We start from the raw sequence: 26854 nt of genomic DNA, 5'->3' as shown, positions 1-26854 counted from the left end.
AAAAATATCCTCCCTATTCATCTAGTCTGTCACGCTCTGATTTCCACTTGTTTCCATACATAAAGAGATTTGTTTCTGGAAAGCATTTGGAGTTCAATAATGTGGTTCAGGATCTCAGTGAGCATTGTTAGATTACAGATCCGAAGACATGAGGTTCAATGCCTGGTCAGTCCTAGGATTTATATGTAATTTATCACTTATTTCACCTCTGACAATGTTTATTAATGTGTAAAATGCCAAGTAGCACTGTGGTTCAGAGTCTACGTTGAACTGTAGGTCCCCTTATAACTATTTGAGTGAGTCAGTCCGTAGGTTGGAGGAAGGCGAGGACATAACACCTCCTATAGCACTGTGCCTACTAATACATTGTTGTCTTCAGACATTTGTGTTGATAACAGCTTTACCTTAAAGATGCTGTAATAATTGGGTTTTTTGCAAACCTTTCGGAATTGTATTGTGAGTAAATTTTTTTTGTTCGATTCTCAGTCCAGTTAATGCTAACGGAATTTTGTTTTGTTTTGTAATGCATTGGGCTCTTAATTAAAGTGTCATATTGAGCAGGTGTACTGCCACTTAAGATCTGGTGTATTTTAGCTCTTATATTGAACTTAGTGAGTGTTAGCTTTAATGTGAAGACTCTAAAGCTGGTAATTTTGCTGTCATGATTTAGTTTCATCCTGATTCATAGCATTGGTAAACTATTAACTCAGGTTTGCAACACATCAAAATACTTAGCACCAAGCAATTTCTTTGCTTTTGTATGTATTGAGTCTGAACTTTCTGTATTTGATTTTACTTTTCATGGCTTTGATCTTGCCAGTGAAGGAAGAGTGAGAGAAAGAGACCAGGTATCAACACTGAGAAAGGTGAATATGATAACTTGCTTTCCAGCTGAACTATCACTCTCTATACTAACATCAGTGATTACAGATGTTAAATTGACACCCTCCTTTTTTATAGCAGTCTGTTTATTCACCCTCCTCTCATATTGCAATCCTTTTTATCACATCAAATAACTAAAACACTCACTTAAGTGTGGCTTTAAATTAGATCCAAGCAAAGACAACTTCTCAATTAGGTGATTGAGTTACACCTCACAATCACTAGCTAATTGAGCCTGCTCCCTCCCCACTTCCTCTTTTTGTGTCATAGTTCTTGTATGTCTGGTTGTGTATGGTGATGTCTCATGTAGTTACCAACTTCCTGTTATGGTTTACAATTTTCCACCAATGGGGTTAGAACATAAAAGGGACAGTCATGTTAAGATGTGCAATTGGAATAGGCTCCCTTCTGCATTCCTCTGATCTACCATCTTTTCTATTGCTTCTATTTTTCACAAGTGGTGGTTGAAGCACTGAAGATAGAATCATTCCATAGTTGTGACACTAATCTAGTTGGTTATGGAGTTAGACTAGACAGTATTATTATTAATGAATTCTTTCTTGTTCCAAATTGTGAATAAATGAGAATGCATGTGGTACGCAACCTGTTCCTACTAAATTTTATTTGTAAGACAGAAATTAATGGAATCACCCATGCAAGTACTCAAACGTTACATAAACATTAATAGGAATTGTTGTTGATTAGAATGAAGGGAGGTGGTGGGACTTCAGCAGTTGCAAAGCTCCTGGGTTTGAAATGTCAGTGTGTCACAATTACGATGTTCAGTGAGCACCATGCTTTGCAGCCAACAAACAATTATTGAATGACAAGCCGACCGGTGTGGCCGTGCGGTCTAGGCGCTTCAGTCTGGAACCGCGTGACCGCTCCGGTCGCAGGTTCGAATCCTGCCTCGGGCATGGATGTGTGTGATGTCCTTAGGTTAGTTAGGTTTAAGTAGTTCTAAGTTCTAGGGGACTGATGACCACAGATGTTGAGTCCCATAGAGCTCAGAGCCATTTGAACCATTTATTGAATGACACCTTCACAAACACCATGTAGATTAACTGATATTTTGTGATAAATAAAATATTGGTGCTGCTGTATGGTGTTGGGAAGGTCATTCTCATTCAAGGAACAATTACTGTAAGTGGAAAGAGAGAGGATGTGCTTCTGAAGATACTGTAGCATGTGGACATGGCTGAAGGCCCCCACCCAATCTGTTTGGACTGTTCTCGCCATTGTACTATGCTTGGCGTTTCTCATACCTCACTGAAGTAAGAGATTCAGATGTTGGTGTTCTTACAACTTTTTTCAAAAGTATAGGATTTGAAGTTAGTGGCAAATCCTATGCACTTTAGTGTCTTCAACACTATGAACAACATTTGTGTGCCTGTAGAGATTAAAAAAAAGTGGTGAGCCATTGTGATTCTGCCAGATGTGTGGTGTTTACTTTGCTTTTTCCGTAGATTGGCTTCTAGAGCATTAGGCATTTGTCTGGTGCCCCCAGTGGGGTTCACTACTCTTTCGTGATTACGTGCATGGCGAGCACGAGGCCCCAAGCTATTGCAGCATACAAACGCCTACTTCCTGTTGGTATCATGTCCAGTTATGCAAAAGTCACAGCCGTCTCACTCCCACTACTCAGTTTTTTCGAGTTCTCCCACCTCTCCCCTCTTGTGGTACCCCCAGCACAGTCTTTCCAGAATCACTTCCTGCACCCGACTGTAGGTGAAGTTCAGGGTGACAGGGCTCTCTCTCTCTCTCTCTCTCTCTCTCTCTCTCTCTCTCTCTCTCTCGATCCCCCTCCCTGGAAACGCACAGATCAGTGGCCCAACACCAGCCGGTGGCTGAAGGAACAGCAACCTCTGGGTCCTGGGACTGCTCACTCTTCGTCCATCCCACTGCAGATAGTACCTCACAAGAATCCAAGCCACCAAATGTTGCAGAGGAGGAAGAGGAGGAGGAGGAGGAGGAGGAGGAGGACGGTGGCGACGACGACGACGAACTGTAATGGATATTACCATCACCCGGTGGAACTGAAACACTTTTTCCTCCTCTAGTGCAATTTGCTTTTCTACAAGGAACTCACTTCACTGATTACCGATCTGCAGCACTCCATGTTTATTGTACATTCTGTCAGAAATGTGCTGGCCCTGAGAGGCCGTCTGGAGGGGTCTGTACAGTTGTTCGCACAGGTGTGGTCAGTGAGTGATTTCTTCTTCGTACCATGCTGGAAGTAATAAGGAACTCACTTCACTGATTACCGATCTGCAACACTCCATGTTTATTGTACATTCTGTCAGAAATGTGCTGGCCCTGAGAGGCCGTCTGGAGGGGTCTGTATAGTTGTTCGCACAGGTGTGGTCAGTGAGTGATTTCTTCTTCGTACCATGCTGGAAGTAATTGTGGTACGAGTGCAAGTGACCTCAGAAATCACAATTTTCAAAGTTTACGTACTTCCAGGCAGGCCACTAACTTGCCTTGAGTTTGACCACCTTCATCCAGTAAGCACCGCCCCCTCCTTCCCCCTTTCCTCTTGGGGATTTTGGTGTGCATCACGCCTTGTGGGGGAGTACAACTTTGTGTGGTAGGGCCCTTCAGCTTGATGAGCTTCTTACTGACCACAATCACTCTCCCCTCAGTGATGGTGCTCCTACCCATTTCAGTGGCACCTTGTCAGCTGCCAATCTAATGATCTCTTCCCCCAGGTTAGTGGCGTCTGTACATTCATCACTACATGATGATGTATGTGACAGTTACCACTTTCAAGCAGTCGTGTCACTTCGTTACCTCCACCAGATGGTCAGACTACCTCATTGGTGCTTCAAAGAGCCAACTGGCAGTTTTATGCATCTGCTGTTACCTTCACCCCTCTCTGTCAGATTGTTTTGACAAGGTAGTGTGAGACATCTCTGACACGATCACCCAAGCCACTGGAAGTGCTATTTCCCTTTCTACAGGTCCCCTCCAGTGCCAGCCGGTGCCATGGTGGACCAAAGACATTGCAATAGCTTTTCGGGATCTCTGAAGGACTTTCAATGTGTTGAGCAACATCCTTTCCCAGGTGTGGGTCAAGCTCTGTAGTGTGCTGTGCAACCAACGATCAGCAACTGTTCTGGGGCTTGTCCTTCATGGTGGTCTTTGTACTGATGAATTGGTTTTTGTTGAGCACTTTGCAACCCACTTTGTGACATCATCGGTGTCCTCTTCTTATCCAGCTACCATTCCACAGCAGAAATGACAAGTTGGAGATGTCCCCCCTAGGTTCCCCTATGTTTCTCCCCACACCAATCCAAATTGTATAATGAACTTTTCAGTGACAGGGAGCAGCTTCAGGCTCTTGCCTCATCTCAGGATACGGACCTAGTGTTTGATTCAGTTCATGATCAGGTGAGCCAACACCTGAGCGTTACTAAAAAGACTATATCTACTTAGGGTCTTCTGCCATAGTTGACTCGAAAGTTTCTTCCCTTCACAATGGCGAGATAGTATTGTCATCCCAGTCCTTAACCAGAAAAAAACCCAATGTCTCTAGACAGCTACCAACTGATTAGCTTCACTGTGCTCTGCAAACCGCGTGAAATGATAGTTGCCCACAGGTTATGCTAAGTTCTCGAATGTCGAGGCCTTTTCTCTCTCTCTGTAAGAGTGGTTTCTGGAAGGGACAACAAACCATCTGGTGTGGTTAGAAACAGCAGTCCAACATACTTTTTCCAAATGTCAGCACCTCGGTGCAGTCTCTTTCGATCTGTATAAGTCATATGACACCGTTTTTACTTATCTTTCTTGATTGAGGCCTTTGTAGCTCCCAATTTACTTAATTCACCAGTTTTTATCACACTGGTTGTTCCGGTTTGTGTGGGTACTTTACCCGGTGCTCTGTGGATCCAAGACATCAGCATTCCACAGGGCTCTGTCCTGAGTTTCACACTCTTCCACATTGCCATCAATGGGCAGTTGAGTTCTGTTGGGCTGCTGGTCACCCCTTCACCGTATGCCAAGGACTTTTGCATTTGGTGCAGCTCCCACTTGGTGGCCTCAGCTGAATGCTAGCTCTGAGGTGCCATCTGACAGACCTCTGCACAGATCCTATCCCATGGTTTCCAGTTCTCTCCTGGAAAAATGTGGGCCACGCATTTCTGTTGTTGTACCGTGGTCCATCCTGACCCAGAATTGCAATTGGGTACCCAGCACTTGGTATTTGTTGCACAGTTCTGTTTTTTAGGCCTCCGTTTTGATAAAAAGCTATCTTGGCCACCCCATATTCGCCAACTAAAGACTAGTTGTACGGAGAAACTTGCGCTCTGCTTCCTTGCTCACACCTGTTGGGGTGCAAGTCTTGCTAATGATCTTGGTATTTAATGGGCACTTTAATCACCCTGAGTGGACTGCGGCAGTCAGGTGTAAGGCTCTGCAGCACCTTCAGCTTTGAAATTGTTAGACCCTTCATTGAGTGTGGCTACTGGTGTCTTCCAGACTAGGCCCATAGACAGTCTCATTGCCAAAGAGGGAACCTTACCTCTTCAGTTCTGATGGTACCAACTCTTGATCTCTGTAAATTCCATTCATCAGTTCTGTAATCATCCGATGTATCCCGTTTTTTTTTTTTCACATACAAGGGGCATTGTCCTCCTGATAACTGCTCTCAGGTGGGATTACCAGTTGGAATACACATGATGGCTCTTTGCCAGGACCTCCCCCACTCCTCTGCGGAGTGTGCTCCGTATGGTTTCTTGTGCACTCTCATCTTTTTTGGTGCTCAAGTCATGAATTAGCACTGATCTATTTCAGTGTCCTAAAGTCAGTTGCCCCCTTGACCTTTTGATGTCTGTCACATACAGTTTTTCAGGAGTTTTAGGATGGTACCACCTTTTACACTTATGACTCTAAAACTGTCAACTAGACCTAGGCTTTTATGTATCCTGCTAGTCAGGAACACCATTCATTGACAGGAAAAAGTAGTGTTTTTACAGTGGAGCTCATAATTGTTAACAGAGCCCTCCACACACTGAGAAAAACAGCTCCTGTAAACATAATATCAATGTTGGTATTACAAATGTTATTTTTTCTCTCTGTGCGTAATAGCCGAAAATGAGGTGACAAGCAGCATAATAAATCTGCAATAATGCTATGATCAAAAACTACAAACAAAACAATTTACCTTGTATGAGTAGGTATCCGGCGGCTTGATACTCGTCAGTACACGCGCATGCAGTGGCCATGCTGATTTTCTCTCTCTCTCTCTCTCTCTCTCTCTCTCTCTCTCTCTCTCTCTGCACTTTCTCATCTACACTTGCCACAAACATTCTGCTATGCTCTCTTCATCTCTCTCTCTCTCTCTCTCATTCCCAAACACCTCGAACTGCCTTGAAGGATTTCGTTGCTTTGCGATCTGTGCTTCACCGTCCGGGGCTATATAAACCTGTGTCATGCAGTGCAGGGTAAATTTCTTACTTGTTCCTATTCCTATTCTTTATTGACTAGAATTGTAAAATTAGATATCTTATGGCGATGATATTCTATATTTGTCTTGGTTTGCCGGAAGTTGCGGGATAAACCTCAAAAATTTCTTATCAAGGCTATGAGATTCAAGAAGGTGCTTCAGGCTCTCTGCTTTCAAGCAGTAAGATATATGATGACTCACGCTAAGATGCACCAACATTTAGGAACTTTACACCCCGACTGCAAAGATAAGAATGAAGAATTTTTTTTATACGTAAGAAAGAACAGTTATTAAGATGTCAAAAAACTGTGAATGAAAAAGCTGTGGAGGCACTGTATTTGGTCAGCTGCTGCATTGCACCAGTAGACAAAATGCGTGCTACTGCTGAGAATTTAACAAAACCATGTGTGGTAGAGGAACACAATATATGCTTGATGAAGAATCTGCAAAGCATCTTTTTACGGTACCGCTTTCGAATGACACTTCTTCATGTTAAATTGCCACTTTTGCAGGCTGTATCAAAAGAACTGGTTGGTCTCTTTCAACATAAAAAACTCATCTTGCAAATGGATGAGTCAGCTGATGTTTTTGGACTGGCTATCTTTTTAGTTCCAGCCTTTGTATCCCGAATAGACAAGCACTTGAAATAAAGAGGATGCTGCTAAGTCTAAAATGTGTTCTTGATGAAGCAGTAAAAATAATTGTTAAATTGTGCACTCTTGAGTGCTGATTGTTTTCAATATTGCCTGAGGATTATGGAAGCAGACATAAGATGCTATGGCTCCACATTGATGTTAGATGGTTATCTCAGGGCGAGAACTTAACAAGATTAGTCGAACTAACAGCTGAATTAAAATTTTTTATGACTGACAATACTTTTGGCAGTCATATTTGCAAAAATTAATGAATTAAATCTTTTGTTTGCAAGGGAAACAGACTACAGTTTCCAGTAGCAGTAACAAAATAACCACTTCAAAAAGAAATTGGTAAGAGAACTAGAAAGCTTTTAACACTGAGTGTATTTGTTGGTGAGATAGCAGAATTACCAAATGAAATATTGGAGAAATTGGTCCATTATCTCCATGATATGAGCACATCTTTTGAGACATATTTTCCTGAAAAGCAGGACACAAAACTGAAAATGAATTCATGGACTCAAAATTGTATTGTACTGAGTTTGCAGAAGCCAGAAAATATGTCAAATGAAACCTAAGAATCCTTTTTAGATATGACATCAGATTCAACTATTGGAATCATTGTTCAAAACAGTGTCACTAAATGACTTTTGGTGCCGGGTTAATGGTGAGTATCCACAACTTGCCGTGGTGGCTTTGACTGTTCTCCCATTTCTAACAACATACTTGGGTGAAACAGATTCTCAGCGTATGCAGCCCTCCAGGGGGCTCACCACTCTTTGATGAGATTGTACTTCACTGCCATGGGGCCCCGGTGTTAGCAGCACCTTTTTGCTTTCCGTGCTGCATGTCTATCCTCCTCCTGTTCTTCTTCCCCTCCCTTGGGGAACATATCTGGGATATTTTTGGGACTGTGTTCTGAAGTTTCAGTAACCTACCATCAGAGCAGTCCTTCCTCTGTTTTTTGTTTCTTTCTTTGTTCTCCATCTCGTATCCTTCCTCCGCTTCGGCATTTTAGGTTCGTCTTTGTTTCTTCTTCCTCCCTGTGCACTCTTAAAAGTTGGCACATGTCTGACACATAACAAGTGACTGGGTAAAGCATAATTCTCAGTCCAGCCTCAGGTCGACAGGTAGGGTTCGCATGTACCTCCTGGTACAGGCCAGGCCCAGGGAGGGGTGATTGCCTGAGCTGTTACTTTCCCAAGTTGCCAATTGGTCTATCTGTCAGAAGTTTGGCAGGTGTAGCTTGAGGTACGAAGAATCACCTAAGGAGGGTGAGCCCCCCCTCAGAGGGGCTCCAAGTTGGAAGGACTGTGCCACTGGAGACACTGGCAGTCATGGGTCATTTTCTTGCAATGAGCCAATCACCATCTCAGTCTACATCTTCTAAATGTAAACAGAATGAGGCTAAAGATTCCAAGACTCTCCCAGCTTCTCCTTGGTTCCTCATGGTATCACATACTGGAGGAGGTTAGTCCTTTGTTATGGTAAATCAATTTATTATTCAGAAAGGTGTTGAGGCAATTCTAGGCCCTGTGAAATCCTGCTCTCGTTTATGTAATGGCACTTTGCTTTGGGAGATCAATTGTGATTCTCAAGTCCAACAACTGCTTGCAGCTTTACAACTCAACGGCTATCCTGTTCGTGTTGAGGCCCATTGAATGCTGAATTCTTTACGTGGTGTTATTTACACTAGGTTGCTTGATGGTCTGACTGAGGGAGAAATCCAAACTTACCTCTCTGATGAGGGCGTCACTGCAGTTCATTGGGTAGTGAAAAAGGTTGAGTCAAACTTAGTGCCTTCATGAACTCTTTTTCTTACATTTGATAGAGTAGTGCTTCCATAAAAGATAAAAGCAGGCTATAAAGACATCGTGGTCTGACCGTACATTCCAAACACGATGCGCTGCTACCAGTGTCAATGTTACAACCACACTCAAATGCCCTGTCGAAACACAGCCAAATTTGTTACTTCTGATAGGGATGCTCCCGAGGGTGATTGCCCGCCTCCTCCCCGCTGTCTCGGTTGCCGTGGCGACCGTGCAGCCTCATCCTGAAAATATTCCATGTATCTTGATGAGTGGGCCATCCAGGAGATCCGTGTGAAGGACGAAGTGCCTTACCCTCTCGCCTGCAAGGTGTTGGCTAGTTTTCAAGCCCTGTGTTTTACCATCAGGCACTTACAATACCATTATTACTGCGCCTCGCTCCACAAAGGACGTGGCTGCGTAGTTGTCCAGTGTCACAGTAGTATCCCTGTCTCCTCCTCGTCCTTCTCCTCCTCCACCTCCAGCTGCGTAACAAGCCACCAGATCTTCGCCTCTAATGGTGAAATCACCTGCTACACAACCGGCAGGTCGGAAAGGACAGAAGGAGTACTCTTGTGAAGACTTCTTACGCCCCTCCATCCAGCAAACATCAGACTCTTCACCTGCCAATCGCAAAGGTGCTAAGAAATCAATCAAAGACACATGGTCTTCTTCTTTGCTGACTTCGAGATCCTCTTCCACAATGTCGCTGTGTGAGTCCCTCACCTGGCTGACCTCCGTTTCTCTGGTGCACACCACCAACCGTTTTTCTACCCAGAGAGACTGCCGTCACGTCTAAATCACGTCTATAGATCTTGTGGAACAGGACCCTCCAGCCTCTGTGCCCTGTAGCAATGAATCTTTGAAGGCTGGCACTCAGCAGCCACTGAGTTGATAACCCTTCATTTTTTCCCTCCTCCACTTTCCCCATCGTGACTCTCCTCCAATGGAATGTGCGTGGCATTAGATCCAACAAGGAGGAATTACAGCTACTCTTGGCATCACGGTGTCCACATGTTTTGTGCCTCTGGGAAACAAAATTGCATCCTTGTGACTGCTTTGACCTCTCGCATTTCTTTCTGGTCCGCTTTGACCTTCTCCTGGGGATGGTATTCCATCTCGTGGAAGAGTAATGCTGCTCATCTGGGATGACATTCATAGTCAATCAATCTCAGCTGAACATCTGGCTGCAAGCTATTGCAGTCCGCATTTACCTTCCTTGCTTCACCTTTTCTCTTTGTAACATCTACATCCTTCCATCATTCTGTATCACCAGGGTGGACCTCCTCCAACTTATTGGTCAACTCTCACCCCTTTTTGCTGCTTGGTGACTTTAGTGCACACCTTCCCCTTTGGTGCTCTTCCAGAGCCTGTCCAAGAGGTGCCTTCTTGGCTGACCTTCTCAATCATCTCAACCTCATCTGCCTTAACACTGGAGCAACCACATTCCTTTCAGACTCCACGCGCACCTGTTCCCATTTGGACCTCTCGTTGTGCACTGCCCAAGCTTGCCTGTTGTCTAATGTGGTCTGTTCTGTCTGACATGTACTTGAGTGACCATTTACCATGTGGTATCTGTTTGCTGACTCCTACCCCGCCTGCATGTAAACCCAATTGGCAGTTTTCTAAGGCCAACTGGAGCCTTTACTCCTTCCTGGCAGCCTTTGATGAACATTTCCCCAGTTGTGATGACCAGGTAGAGTACCTTACTGCCGCAGGATGTTCCATTCCTCACACTTAGTCTTTACTGCGCCGTGTCTCATCCCTTGGTGCGCAGAGGCAGGCTGAGATGCAATCTGCACTTAAGAGACATTCTCCCTGCGTTTTTTTAACTGTCATCCAACGACGGCGAACTTTACTCACTATAAGCTGTTGGGTGCGCAGTGTCTTTGTGTTCTTCAGGATAGCAAAAAAGCTTGCTGGATTTTATTTACTAGTTCGTTTAATAGTTCCACTCCCTCTTCTGTAGTGTGGCCCTCAAAGGATGAGCATTCCTTTACTGAGTACGGGCTTGGCAACCCTGGGGTTCCTGAGCTAGGGATTGGTAAGCGTCGTCAGTCTCCTGTTACCGTAAGCTCTAGGCATGCTTCAGCGGCCACTGTATGGCGTGTCAGTGGAATGTTGTGTGTTGCAGGGAATGGGGATCTTGACTGCCCAGATTGTGAGGATGGTAAAAATCTCTGTAAAAAACCTCTAAATCTCAATGTGTGCTGTGTGCTGATGAAATGCACAGCTGTTGATGTGGAACAGTGGTTAGTGGGTAACCTCTGGGGAACCTGCTGCACCTCAGTGGTGTAAGGCTTACTCAGGCATGCGGAGCTCTGTCTGAGTGGACCCTGTTTCCCTAGCCGCTTGTGGGACTCGGATGGAACCCTCGAAATCGTCATCTTCTCATCCCAGTGTGAACGGCGTACCACTTGGGACTATTCACACCCAGTCCTCCAAATGAATGGGGGAGGCTAGTAGCCCTCCTGGTAATCTGAATTGATTGAATTATAGTAACAGGGCTCAAGGAGTCATAAATCAAAATGTGTTTTTGGTCATTAAGAGGAAGGAGGGGACATTTGAAAAAGTGTCCCCCTTCTATATCCATAAAGGCTTGGAAGGAAATGCTGGAAGTCTGAAGTCTATTAAGCAGCTGTGGAATGGTTTGCTACTGGTAAAGACTAACAGGCAAAGCAGGTGGAACAACTTAACAATGACTGAAAGTTTGGGTGAATATGATGCAACTGTTGAACTGCTCAACTCCCTTAACTCTAGCAGGGGTGTGGTCAAATGCTGTGACATTATGGATATCGACATAGCCGAACTTAAACAGGAATGGGCATTACAGGGGATAGTGGACTTAGAGCAAAGGATGCGTATGAATAATGGAGAAATTGAGAAGACCGCCAACTTCATTGTGACCTTTAATTCTCCAACGTTGCCTGACCACATCATGGCAGGTTTCCTCCGACTTAGGGTTAGGCCTTACATACCTAACCCAGTGCGGTGCTACAAATGCTAGCATTTTGGTCACAATGCTGAGTTGCAGGGTGAAGCGACCTGTGGGAAATGTGAAAGGGAGCCTATGAACTGTTCATCTCCCGCAGTCTGGGTTAACTGCTCTGGGAGGCACCCAGTCTGGAGCCCAGAATGCCCTGTTTTTGCAGAGAAACGAAAAATTCAGGAACTAAGAGTCACCAAGTGGATACCCTATGCTGAAGCCAAAAGGAATATAAGGTGGCGAAACCTCCTGGCTTTAGCACTTCTTATGCTTCCATGGCGCAGAAACCTGTTCCTAAGGTCGACACCTCGATGCAGACATCATCCAGTGTACAACCATCCACCACCAGCACCTGTACTTGCATGGGTACACGCCAAGACAAAACGAGTAAGGCTGAAGCAATCCAAGCAGCTGCCACAGCAACAGTTCTGTAGTGAGTGTCAAGAAGGCACACAACAAGCAGAGTGCCTCTCAATTCCCCCTTTCCTCCTCATCCTCGAAGGACAGGGTGCAGGGAAAGGTTCACGATGTTAGTCAAACGCTGTCCCAAGCGCCATCAGATATCATTCTTTCACATCTGATTGATGAAGAGGACATCATGGAGTTTGATGCCTTGGATCCAGGCGGCCCCTCGACACTCCCCCTCACTCTACAAGTGCTTCACCTCCGCAGTGCCAAGATTAGGGGTAAATTAAAACCATATCACTGAAATGGCTCCCATCCTACAGTGGACCTTACAGGGGTTCAGGACACATGTGGAGGAACTTTGTCTCTTATCTCAGGTTAGACCACTGCATCTGTCTCCAGGAGACTCATTTTCATCGAGTGTATACCCCTGAGCTACGAGGCTATGTACTTCACAGAAAGGACAACTTGAGAACTTGAGTGGAGAGAGAGCTAGAGGCGGCGTAGGTATTTTCATCAGTACTGACAACCACTCCTTCTCTCTCTCACTTATGACAACTCTACAAGCAGTTGCTGTATCAGTGCAAGTGTATCATCTGTTGACAATATGTTCTCTTTACTTGACCCCACATGATGCACTTATTACACAGTTCCCCCTCCCCTTCATCCTCTGTGGTGTTTCTAATGCATACAGTGTGCTTTGGGGCTCTGCAACTACCAGCCTCAGGGGTAGAGCAGAGCAATTAAGAGGCTTCTCGTGTCATCATTCGCATACTTGTTAAATGTGGGAAAGAGCACACTTATCCACTGCAACTGGGTCTTTCTCTGCCATTGATCCATTGCTTTGCTCTCCAGATCTTGCTCATTTGTTCAGTGGGAAGCGGTCAGTGACTTGCACGGAAGTGATCACTTTGTAATCTGGATTCAACTGCGAGATGGAGTGGAACCCAAAAGGAAACTACCACTGTGAGTGCACAGTAGAGCTGACTGGGTGCGTTCAAACATAGTGCAAATGTTGAGGCATGGGTGGATCATATTACCAAAATGATCCACCACTCTGCTGCAGCATCCATTCCACAATCCACAGGACACCAGAAGAGGCAACCTGTCCCTTGGTGGAATACCGAATGTCGCTCTGCAATCGGGACCAAGCGTGTGGCCCTGCGTAGGTTCAAGTGTCAGCCAACTGCAGAGAATCTTGCAGCCTTTTGGGTGGCAAGGGCAAAGTGTCACTGAATTATTCGAGAGAGCAAGAAGAGGTCATGGCAACAATTCCTGAACCGCATTAATCGTCCCACCAAAAGTTCCGTTGTGTGGGAGACCATCAGGAGAATTTCTGGGAGAGGAGGCAGATGCCCCATGGTTGCTGTGATGGGAAATGGCACACTCCAAACCAATCCATGAGACATTGCCCAGACTATGGTGGCATATTTTGCCACAGTTACGGCAACAGCCAGTCAGGATCCAGGTTTCGAGCACCGTACAGCAGTTGCCGAGAGGTATAGTGTGGACTTCTGGTCAGCCTTTGAAGAAGATTACAATTGCCCATTTTCCATGTGGGAGCTGAATTCTGCATTGTCGGCGGCTCGTGACGCAACCTCTGGTCATGACATGATCCATTACAATATGCTGCAGCACCTCACAAGGCGAAACAAAGATATCCACCTCACACTTTTTAATGCCATTTGGGCATAAAGTCACCTTCCCAACTCATGGTGTGAGGCAGTTTTAATTCCTCTTTTAAAACCTGGGAAAGACTGTACATGTCCAGGTAATTACCGTAGTGTTGCCCTCACTAGCTGTACGGGGAAGACCTTTGAGCTGATGGTCAACTGCCACCTTGTCTGGATCTTAGAATCCAGGCAACTCCTTAGTTGCTTTCAGTGTGGGTTCAGGAGGTATCGCTCCACCTTTGATAACCTTGCCCTCTTTGAGGTGGCTAAACAACAGGCTTTTCTACGCTGGCAACATCTGATAGGTGTATTTTCTGACACTGAGAAAGTCTATGATACTACTTGGAGGCATCTTACCCTGGAGCAGCTTCATGAATTGAGTTTTTGTAATTGTCTTCCCATTTTTATTCAGTCCTTCCTCTCGCCACGATATCTTAGATACTGAGTCGGTGACTTCCTGTCTGATTGCTTTGAGCAGGAGAACGGTGTCCCTCAAGATAGCGTTTTAAGTGTGACTGTCTTTGCCATAGCTATTAATAGTATTACATCCATAGTGAAAAGTCCTGTCCAGTGTTCTTTGTTTGTGGATGACTTCTCTGTGTTGCGCTCTTCTTCAAGCCTTACAAAGACAACACACCAGTTGCAATTAACTTTTCGACATTTGGATGAATGGGTGCAGAAGAGTAGTTTTAAGTTCTCCACCAAGAAGTCTGTGAGTGTTCTTTTTAACTGTTCTCACTCCTATTTAAACTTACCTGAACTAAACTGAGGATGAGGGACAGTGTCCTTTCTTTTACAGAGAAATGGTTCAAATGGCTCTGAGCACTATGGGACTTAACTTCTGAGGTCATCAGTCCCCTAGAACTTAGAACTACTTAAACCTAACTAACCTAAGGACATCACACACATCCATGCCCGAGGCAGGATTTGAACCTGCGACCGTAGTGGTCACGCAGTTCCAGACTGTAGCGCCTAGAACCACTCGGTCACCCAGGCCGGCTTTTAAAGACACAGTGAGGTTTCTGGGCCTCATATTTGACTCTAAGCTTACGTGGTTACCACATCATAAGAACCTGGAAAAATGGTCACTTAAGGCTTTAAGTATTTTAATATGTCTTAGCCACAGTACATAAGGAGCAGACAGGACTGGTTTTACAGGGCATTTGTGTGATCTCGTCTCGATTATGGGTGAACAGTGTATGGGTCTGAGAGACCTTCATATTTAAAGATGTTGGACATGGTGCACCATGAAGGGATTCGGTTAGCCACTGGGGCATTCAAAACAAGCCCCATGCCAAGCCTGGTGCAGAGGCTGGTGAACCGCCACTTCATGTCAGGCGTTGGCTACTTACGATGCACCAGGCGTATAAAACACTGTGCACACCATTCACATCTGCCTACCATACCACTGGAAAGGCTTTTCTGTAACTGGCAACAGGCCCTATGGGATTTACGCACAGGAATGCCTTCTAGAGATGGGTGTGGCCCCAATGCTGCCTTTACTGTGAGGGAGTTAGATCATGCTCTCACTTCATCCTGATCTTCCACCCCTGGGCCGGACAATGTTCAGTCAGATGTTGCAGCACCTTTCTCTTGCGGGCAAGCGCTTTCTCCTTCATACATACAATCGCATCTGGACAGATGGCACCTTTCCAAGATGATGACGTGAAGCCACTGTCATATCCACACGTAAGCCGGGCAAGGACAAACACCTTCCTTCCAGCTACTGCCCCATTTCTCTCACGAGCTGTGTTTCCAAGGTGATGGAATGTATGATTCGTGCCCAGCTGGTATGGTGGCTTGTATCTCACAATTTACTAACCACTGCACAATGTGGATTTTGACCATGCCAGTCCACAGTTGACCATCTCATCACTTTGTCAACCCATGTCATAAATGGTTTCCTGTGGAAATACCGGATTGTGGCTGTGTTTTTTGATTTGGAAAAAGCCTGCGACACGTGCTGGAGGGCTGGTATCCTCTGTACTCTCTACATGTGGGGCTTCTGAGGCTGCCCTCCCTGTTACCTTCAGGGATTTTTTAAAGACAAAGTTTTCAGTGTACATGCGGGTTCTGCCTTGTTGGACACCTTTATCCAGGAAGACGGGATGCCTCAGAGCTCTGTCCTGAGCTTCGTCGTCTTTGCTATAGCTATTAACCCTATTATGGCCTGTCTCCTGCTGGGCATCTCCGGCTCCCTTTTAGCCAATAATTTTGTGATCTATTGTAGTTCTCCATGGACTTGTCTTCTTGAGCAGCGTCTTCAGCGATTTTTCGATTGGCTTTACTCGTGGAGTACTGACAATGGCTTTTGCTTTCCTGCTGACAAAACTGTTTATATGAATTTCTGGTGCTGCAATGGGTTTCTTCCACTGTCTTTACATCTTGGGCTTGTTGCTCTTCCGTTTGCTGAAACTACAAAATTCCTGGGGCTCAAGCTTGATACAAAACTTTCTTGGTCCTCCCACGTGTCGGCCGCCCGCTGCATGTGGTCCCTCAGCGTTCCACGTATCCTAAGCGGTACTTCCTGAGGAGCAGATCGGACCATCCTCCTCCATTTGTACTGATCCCTTGCCCATTTGAAAGTAGACTATGGTTACTAGACTATGGTTGTTTTGTTTATGCATCTGCATGTCCATCCATATTATGCTGTCTCAATACAATTCGTCTTGGAATCTGTTTGGCCACTGACGCCTTTTACACTAGCCCAGTTGAGTCTCTATGTAGAAGCTACTGAACTACCGTTGTCATACGGCGTGATGTTCTCCTCAGCAGATACACATGCTGTTCATCTGCTGTGCCTGGCCGCCTATTCTATGCCTCCTCCCTCGATGACTCCTTTGACTGCCAATAGAAGTGCGCGTCCCTCTTCTCTGTTCCCTCCGGGAGTTTGTTTTGGGTATTGCTCCGGCAGTTCAACTTCACGCTATGTGCCATTTTCCCGATGAGTGTGAGATCTTCACCACCTTGGCTTTGTGCAGCAGACCATGTTCACCTTGGACTTCATTCACTTCTTAAGGAAACTACCCCACATTTGAACTATCACTGTTAGTTTATTAACCTTTGGATGGAACTTCACGATAATACTGTTGTGTAGACTGATGGCTCTCAGACCGACCGTGATGTCGAGTGTGCCTTCGTCATTGGCACCGATGATTTTCAGTGTCAGCATCCAGATTAGTATTTACAGGAGAGCTCTTTCTCCTTTATGAGGCCACTCAGTACATCCAATGACATACACTTTTCAATTGTGTCATTTGCTCCAATTCTCTCAATGCCTCTGTGTACTGTACACAGTCTGTCCCTTAGTGCAACGGGTCCAAGGAAGCTTCCACTTGTTCACTCTTGAGGGAGTCCGCAGCTCGTGGTCTAGTAGCTAGTGTTGCTACCTCCGGATCACAGGATCCCGGGTTCCATTCCCAGCCAGGTTGGTGATTTTCTCTGCCTGGGGACTGGGTGTTGGTGTTGTCCTCATTTCATCATCATCATTCTTTGAAAGTGGCAAGATCGGATTGTGTTCAGATTGGGAATGTGTGCAGGTGCTGATTACCATGCAGTTGAGTGCCCCACAAACCAAACATCACCACCAAACTCTTGAGGGAGCCACTGTGATGTTTGAGTTCCTGGTCACGTCGGTCTGATGGTAAATGAGGCTGCTGCCAAGGCTGCAGTCATCCTACTTCGGCCTGCTAATTCTTCCATTCCTTTCGGTGATCTCCATGTTGCTGTGGTGTCCCTTTGGCACCACCACTCGTCTTCCCTTCATGGGAACAAGCTCTGGGGAATTAAACCTCTCCCAGCAGCTTGGCTGACCACCTCTCGGCCCTCTGCTGCAAGGAGATCATTTTAGCTAGGTTGCATATTGGGCACTTTGTTTTAGCCATCACCATTTGTTAAGCGGTGATCCCCCATGACTTTGAGCTAATTGTCATCAACCTTTAACGGTTTGCAATTTCCTGACTGAATGCCCTTTTTTAACCACTTGCATTCTAATGTATGTATGCTGTCTGGGTTATCTGCCATTTTAGTGAACGACATGTGGGCTGTTGACTGCGTTTTAGTTTTTATCCATTATTGCAATATGGTGAAGGATATTTAATCTTTAGTTCGGGACCTCTGTTGTCTCTACAGTGTATTTTGTGGACCTTTCTCAAAGAGGAAGTCCTTATTCTTAGCTCTCTTTCCTTCCGTCGATTGGGCTTAGCGTTTAGTCACTGTTAACTCCTTTTTCGTGTTGGTGTTCTAAGGTTCTGAAATGGGCGCGCAAGACCTTAGCTGTTCTTGTGCCACAAAACAAAACAAACAATCAGCATATGCAGCTACAAAGATGAAATACCGCAACAGACAGAATGCTGAAGCTGACTTGGGTCTTCAAATCTCTTCTGTCAGGCCTGAAACTAAACAGCTGGAAAGAAAAAAATTACTACTACTTCATACATACCCATTAAATGGAAACAATTTTATCAATTTACAGTGAAATCAATACAGTGTTATTTAGTGTATTGTCGTAGAAGTCAGCAGTATACAATGTATGTATTTTTGTGTGGTTTTTCACTAAATGATTATATTTCAACAATGGACACAAACCAGATTTTGCGTATTTTAGGGCTCTGTAAATTACTATTTAACAATATTATGAAAAGAATAGTTGCTACTCACCATATAGCGGAGATGGTGAGTCACAGATAGGCACAACAAAAAGACTGTTGTACCTATCTGTGATTCGGCATCTCTGCTATACGGCAAGTAGCAACTATCCTTTTCATTATATTGTTACATTCCATCTACATCTACACCCATATCCATATCCATACCCATACTTTGCAAGCCACCTGACGGTGTGTGGCGGAGGGTACCTTGAGTACCTATTTCGGTTCTCCCTTCTATTCCAGTCTCATATGGTTCGTGGAAAGAAAGATTGTCGGTATGCCTCTGTATGGGCTCTAATCTCTCTGATTTTATCCTCGTGATCTCTTCACGAGATATACGTAGGAGGGAGCAATATACTGCTTGACTCCTCGGTGAAGGTATGTTCTCGAAACTTCAGCAAAAGCCCGTACCGAGCTACTGAATGTCTCTCTTGCAGAGTCTTCCACTGGAGTTTATCTATCATCTCCGTAACTCTTTCATGATTACTAAATGATTCTGTAACAATGCGCAACCCCATCTGGTATGGATCCCACACCGGTGAACAGTATTCAAGCAGTGGGCGATGCAGTGTATTGCTTACGGTTTGTCGAACTTTGTGCACAACTCGCCGGTAACACTTTTATTTACACTGATGGCTCCAAAACTGACGATGGTGTCGGCTGTGCCTTTGTCGTCGGGTACATCACCTTTAAATACCAGCTCCTCGACCAGTGTTCCAGCTTTACGGCCGAGCTTTTTGCTCTCTCTCAGGCTGTTCAGTATGTCCGCCGCCACCGCAATTCTCCGTATGTACTCTGCTCTGATTCACTCGGTGCTCTTCAGAGCCTTGAAGCTCCATATCTGATCCAGCCCTTGGTGCAACGGATCCAGCAATCCCTCCATTCTTTTGCTGTGATGGCTCTCCTGTTAGCTTTATGTGGGTTCTAGGCCATGTAGGAGTGCCTGGGAATGAGGCTGTTGATGCTGCGGCCAAGGCTGCAGTCCTCCTGCCTCGGCCAGCCTCCCTTTGTGTCCCATCGTCTGACATTAGTGGGGTTGTTTGTAAGAGGTTTGTGTCATTATGGTGGGACACTTGGTCATCACTTCAAGACAATAAGCTCCGGGCCATAAAACCGTTCCCAACAGCTTGGACAACCTCCTCCCAACCCTCTCGGCGAGATGAGGTCAGTTTGGCCAGGTTGCGGATTGGGCATTGCCGGTTTAGCCACTGCTACCTGCCATCCGGTGACCCCGCCCCGCGGTGCCCTTGTGGTCACGCATTGACAGTGCGCCATGTTTTATTGTTGTGTCCCCGTTTTAATCAATCTCGTGTTGTCCTGTCTCTGCCATCTACCCTACAGGAAATTTTAGCTGATGACGCTCGAGCAGTTGCTCGTGTTCTTCGTTTTATTACTTTGATGGACTTGTCCAAAGACATCTAACTCTTTTAATTATTTTATCTGCGTCTTTGTAAGAACTTTCTGGTGTCCCCTCCCTCCCCCCCCCCCCCCCTTGAGTTTTACCAGATGATATGTGCACTTACATTTGCGACTGGGCGCTAATGACCATAGTAATTGAGCACCCTAAAACCCCACAAAGAAAAACAGCAGTGGGCAACCAAGTGTACTGTAACCTACTTCCTTTGTTTTCAGACTGCATTTCCTTAGGATTCTTCCAATGAGTCTGTCTGGCATCTGCTTTACCGACGATTAATTTGGTTTCAGACTGCATTTCCTTAGGATTCTTTCAATGAGTCTGTCTGGCATCTGCTTTACCGACGATTAATTTGGTATGGTCATTCCATTTTAAATCACTCCTAATACCTACCCCCAGATAATTTATGGAATTAACTGCTTCCAGTTGTTGACCTGCTGTATTGTAGCTAAATGATAAAGGATCTTTCTTTCTATGTATTCGCAGCACATTACACTTGTCTACATTGAGATTCAATTGCCATTCCCTGCACCATGCATCAATTCATTGCAGATCCTCCTGCATTTCAGCACAATTTTCCATTGTTACAACCTCTCAATATACTACAGCATCATCCACAAAAAGCCTCAGTGAACTTCCAATTTTATCCACAAGGTCATTTATCTATATAGTGAATAGCAACGGTCCTACGACACCCCCTGCGGCACACCTGAAATCACTCTTACTTCGAAAGACTTTCCTCCATTGAGAATGACATGCTAGGAACTCTCCAATCCAATTACACAATTGGTCTGATAGTCCATATGCTCTTACTTTGTTCATTAAATGACTGTGGGGAACTGTATCAAATGCCTTGCGGAAGTTGAGAAACACGGCATCTACCTGGGAACCCGTGTCTATGGCACTCTGAGTCTCATGGACGAATTGCGTGAGCTGGGTTTCACACGATCATCTTTTTTGAAACCCATGCTGATTCCTACAGAGTAGATTTCTAGTCTCCAGAAAAGTCATTATACTCTAACATAATACATGTTCCAAAATTCTACAACTGACCGACGTTAGAGATATAGGTCTATAGTTCTGCACATCTGTTCGACGTCCCTTCTTGAAAACGGGGATGACCTGTGCCCTTTTCCAATCCTTTGGAACACTACGCTCTTCTAGATACCTACGGTACACCGCTGCAAGAAGGGGGGCAAGTTCCTTCGCGTACTCTGTGTAAAATCGAACTGGTATCCCATCAGGTCCAGTGGCCTTTCCTCTTTTGAGCGATTTTAATTGTTTCTCTATCCCTCTGTCGTCTATTTCGATATCTACCATTTTGTCATCTGTGCGACAATCTAGAGAAGGAACTACAGTGCAGTCTTCCTCTGTGAAACAGCTTTGGAAAAAGACATTTAGTATTTCAGCCTTTAGTCTGTCATCCTCTGTTTTAGTACCATTTTGGTCACAGAGTGTCTGGACATTTTGTTTTGATCCACCTACAGCTTTGACATAAGAACAAAATTTCTTAGGGTTTTCTGCCAAATCAGTACATAGAACTTTACTTTCGAATTCATTGAATGCCTCTCGCATAGCCCTCCTCACACTACATTTCGCTTGATGTAATTTTTGTTTGTCTGCAAGGCTTTGGCTAGGTTTGTGTTTGCTGTGAAGTTTCCTTTGCTTCTGTAGCAGTTTTCTAACTCAGTTGTTGTACCATGGTGGCTCTTTTCCATCTCTTATGATCTTGCTTGGCACATACTCATCTAATGCATATTGTACGACAGTTTTGAACTTTGTTCACTGATCCTTAGCACCCTCTGTACTTGAGATAAAACTTTACTGTTGAGCTGTCAAGTACTCTGAAATCTACTTTTTGTCACTTTTGCTAAACATAAAAATCTTCCTACCTTTTTTAATATTTCTATTTATGGCTGAAATCATCGATGCTGTAACTGCTTTATGATCGCCGAGTCCCTGTTCTGCGTTAACTGTTTCAAATAGTTCGGGTCTGTTTGTCACCAGAAGGTCTAATATGTTATCGCCATGAGTCGGTTCTCTGTTTAACAATGGATTTTCCATTGTTTGAAATAATATTTAGTACTTTAGAAGGCTTCCATCACCAAAAAAGTTTAAGAACCACTATGCTAGAGGAGTGATTACTCTCCCCCATTCACTTTTGCTGATCCGAAGTGCAGATTTGCAGGTGCATATAAGACCTCTGCTCAGTTTAGATGGAATTACATCTGGTTGACTACTGCCTCCTCTAATAAATACCACACTATCAAGGAGACTACTACTGCATGGTGCTCTTCCTTCCATTACTCCCAGAAAGGATCCACCATTCTGTCGCCTTTTTATTTTACCTAATGAGCCAACCTACATTGTAGTTGTCAAGCATTACAGACAATAGCTTTTAGCCTGGTGGAATGCCCTGTTCTTCTGACTCTCCATGCTAAGCCTGTCCTTGTGAATGCTTTGCCTCAGTATTGGCATATGATTCATGGATGGTTGAAGTGGTTCTCCTTTTTGTCCATGAAAGTGGTTTCTATTTTCAGATGTAAGGTTTTAATCTACCTTCAGGGCAGAGGTTAGGTAGTAGAGGTCAGGATGGCTCCCGCTACAGGTTGGGTCTGGGGGACCGCGGACACTACCTCCTCCAATGGCTCACTTTTTCTTCCCTCTCTTAATCTGTTTTAATTGCATTTAGCTGCGGTTTGTCTTCTTTTCTACCACACCGTACTTTCTGTTTCAGAGGTAGCACTCTGTTAAATAGTGGGTGCTCTTAAAGCCTCGATTGCACTGGAGAAGGGATGGGCAGCTGTGGGTAGGGTGACTCCTGTTGCTTGCAGAGCCCCGGGGATCCCCTCCTGCTACCTTACCTATTTCTTCATTCATGTTTTCTTTATTGATGGTGCAGCCTTTTTTTACTGTTCCGAATGTGCTGACTTGAAGCCATTCTTAGGTGTGTAACTGTCTTTGCCCTTTCTCTGCTGGTAGGGGTCGGATGCAGGGTGGGAATTTCCTCGCCATTGGATGAGCCCTGGGAGACCATCATCTGCTCTGACCTATATACTGGCCTGATCCATACACTTCTTCCTAAACTCTTTCTGAGCTCTGGCATCAGTATTGCCTTCAGTGCCTTGGTATTACTACTCCTATGTACTTTTGTGATCAGAACACATACTTCGCAGTCATCACTAATTCCGAGCAAACTGCCCCTGGATTGGGGGACTGATAACCTTGGTGTTCAGTCCCTTAACCAACCAACAAACCATTTGTCTAATGTTGCTAGGTCAGACAGTTTACTAATTCGTTCTGCTTTGTGTAGGGCTTGGAGTCTATATTCGAGATTGGTTCTAGAGGTTTGTGAGTAGGTAACTCAAGCATTAGAATTAACAGTATGTAAGAATATTTTCGTTGCATGTGGGTGTAGGGTTTCAATTTGGTTTGGAGATTGTGTGGCTCGCATTACCTCAGAAGAAACCTTTTAGTTAGTTTTCCAACCATTCTTATGCTTACATAGTATGGTGGAGGCCTGCTCTTTGGGAGCAACAAAACTATCATGTTAAGATTGTGTCCATAAGCTATTTTCTAACTGACTTATCTACATATTGTAGTTGTGTGGGTATTCAAGTGTTGATTATAGCAGTTTTGCTTCATGTGCGTTCTGTTGTTGCATGGAGAGTAGTACAAAAGTTTTTGTTATTGATTTTATGATAATTTCTTAAATTTTTACATTCCAGTTGTTTGTTGTTCAGTCTGCCTTTCTGATATTTTCTGTTATCTATTAATAAGCCCAGTGGTGCGTGTGAAATGTACATGGATTGAGTGTTTATTGGTTTTGATATCAATAGGTAACTATACCATATCATGTAAAGTGGTAGCTCACACTCTAAGCTAAACGTCTGAGCAGACAGAATGTAACTTGCCTCTTCAGCCCAGCATTTGGCAGATGACCACAGCTATAACCCGCATTGGAGGACACAGTGAAAGCATTAGGCCGCAGTGATGGCCCCACATGGCGGAAGTGATATTCAGTGTATTGTTTTGAAGACTTCTGTTTACAGTATACAATAGTGTCCTCAGTGATAATGTTCTTCTTTTTGTTCTTTGATGAACCTTCATCACAGAATATTAGAACCAGCAAATAATTCCAGTTTTATTCCTGTTTACATTGTTGAAATAAAGTTTTGCCCAACAATACTTCTTAATGAACAGAGCTGTAGTAAATGATCAGCTCAAGTGTTACCAGTCAATGTTAAGTGCAAAGTAATGTGAATAATGACAAAAATATGTGATTGTAATTGTGCGTAAGAAAATTTGTAAGGATATCCAATCGATGTACATTTGTGTTTGCACAACATGACGAGAGCTCTTAACAGAGTGCCAAATCATGAATGTGGCTGGCACACTCATTGTTTTGGCATTACAGAGTATGTCCATTTTAGTCTTTTGTGGTGATGAACCTCTCATTTTTTCGTACACTACCAAACTGACTCATTGGAGGTTTTGCTATGATAAAAGAATATAAAGAATGAAACTGGCTGATGCGTATAAGTCAGAAATCACTACTTTTGTGCAAGTGTGGTTTGGGCATAAGGGGGATGCTGATAAGATTTTAATTTTGAGCCGAAATTGTGTGCTGATCGGATCATCACAGTTCTAGTGACATCCTTTCCATCCTAGTCACACATTTGCTGTGCTTTAAAGTCAATAGCCTAGAACTAACCTTCATGTTTTCCTGTAGTGGTGTAATTGGTTATGATATTTCACAAATTAATGACTTGCTTCTTATCATTACACGTTAATCTTCTCCCATCATACTTTAAAATACCTGCACAGTTGTTGGAAAATGAGTTTTCTACCGATTCCTTTTCTCACTTTGAATCTCATACTATTACTAGAAGTTAGTACGAGCCCTGTTGCTCACTTGTGTTCACTGAGGCTGTTTTCTATTTTATCAGTATTTTTGCGAAATACTTAATACACACTGATTTACAAGCAGTTTCTTGAATAAATGAGTGAATGAATGAATGAATGAATAGAAAACACTAGTGGTAAGTGATTAGAACACAATCTGATAAGAAAGATGTGAGTTAAATGCTCAGGTGGATGAACTGTGCTATGATGGCTTATTGCCTCTTAAACTATGAAAGTGAGAAACTCTTCAATTTAGAAAATTATTACAGGGACTGGAGCGCACCGCTCGGGGTAAATTTGAAGGTGGTGATGCAGCATGGGAAGAGGAGAAATTGGGCAGTTATGCCAGCAGTGAACTGCGTCTTGTGGAGATACAGGAGGAGCTTTGCTCTGATGTTGAACGTGGCAAGAACCAGGCAAGTCAACATTATTATTTGCAAACTAAGTTTATTTCTTTGTGTTTTCTTGCATTACAGGGTGTTACAAAAAGGTACAGCCAAACTTTCAGGAAACATTCCTCACACACAAAGAAAGAAAATATGTTATGTGGACATGTGTCCGGAAACGCTTACTTTCCATGTTAGAGCTCATTTTATCACTTCTCTTCAAATCACATTAATCATGGAATGGAAACACACAGCAACAGAACGTACCAGGATGACTTCAAACACTTTGTTACAGGAAATGTTCAAAATGTCCTCCGTTAGCGAGGATACACGCATCCACCTTCCGTCGCATGGAATCCCTGATGCGCTGATGCAGCCCTGGAGAATGGCGTATTGTATCACAGCCGCCCACAATACGAGCACGAAGAGTCTCTACATTTGGTACCGGGGTTGCGTGGACAAGAGCTTTCAAATGCCCCCATAAATGAAAGTCAAGAGGGTTGAGGTCAGGAGAGCATGGAGGCCATGGAATTGGTCCGCCTCCACCAATCCATCGGTCACCGAATCTGTTGTTGAGAAGCGTACGAACATTTCGACTGAAATGTGCAGGAGTTCCATCGTGCATGAACCACATGTTGTGTCGTACTTGTAAAGGCACATGTTCTAGCAGCACAGGTAGAGTATCCCGTACGAAGTCATGATAACGTGCTCCATTGAGCGTAGGTGGAAGAACATGGGGCTCAATCAAGACATCACCAACAATGCCTGCTGAAACATTCACAGAAAATCTGTGTTGATGACGTGATTGCACAATTGCGTGCAGATTATCGTCAGCCCACATATGTTGATTGTGAAAATTTACAATTTGATCGCGTTGAAATGAAGCCTCATCCGTAAAGAGAACATTTGCACTGAAATGAGGATTGACACATTGATGGATGAACAATTCGCAGAAGTGTACCCGTGGATGCCAATCAGCTGCTGATAGTGCCTGCACACGCTGTACATGGTACGGAAACAACTGGTTCTCCCGTAGCACTCTCCACACAGTGACGTGGTTAATGTTACCTTGTACAGCAGCAACTTCTCTGACGCTGACATTGCCTCGTCCGTTGCAGGTGTCCTCGTCGTTCTAGGTCTTCCCCAGTCGCGAGTCATAGGCTGGAATGTTCCGTGCTCCCTAAGACGCCAATCAATTGCTTCGAACGTCTTCCTGTCGGGACACCTTCGCTCTGGAAATCTGTCTCGATACAAACGTACCGCGCCACGGCTATTGCCCCGTGCTAATCCATACATCAAATGGGCATCTGCCAACTCCGCATTTGTAAACATTGCACTGACTGCAAAACCACGTTCGTGATGAACGCTAACCTGTTGATGCTACGTACTGACGTGCTTGATGCTAGTACTGTAGAGCAATGAGTCGCATGTCAACACAAGCACCAAAGTCAACATTATCTTCCTTCAGTTGGGCTAACTGGCGGTGAATCGAGGAAGTACAGTACATACCGATGAAACTAAAATGAGCTCTAACATGGAAATTAAGTGTTTCCGGACACACGTCGACATAACATCTTTTCTTTATTTGTGTGTGAGGAATGTTTCCTGAAAGTTTGGCCGTACCTTTTTGTAACACCCTGTATAATAAGAAATAAGAGCAGCACACTG

The 26854-nt window shown here is 44.4% G+C and overlaps 1 protein-coding gene across 1 annotated transcript in view; it reads left to right on the top strand.

Annotated features, from left to right (window-relative positions):
* LOC124555125 (cysteine-rich with EGF-like domain protein 2) overlaps window positions 1-26854 on the top strand; it is an 83820-nt gene that overhangs the window by 24241 nt on the left and 32725 nt on the right. The window contains exon 3 of the mRNA XM_047128929.1: window positions 25070-25216. Within this exon, the coding sequence (XP_046984885.1) occupies window positions 25070-25216 (147 nt within the window). The remainder of the gene's footprint in view (window positions 1-25069; window positions 25217-26854) is intronic.

This window comes from Schistocerca americana, chromosome X (genome assembly GCF_021461395.2).
Source record: "Schistocerca americana isolate TAMUIC-IGC-003095 chromosome X, iqSchAmer2.1, whole genome shotgun sequence".
NCBI lineage: Eukaryota > Metazoa > Arthropoda > Insecta > Orthoptera > Acrididae > Schistocerca > Schistocerca americana.
This window is presented reverse-complemented; position numbering and strand designations above follow the sequence as displayed.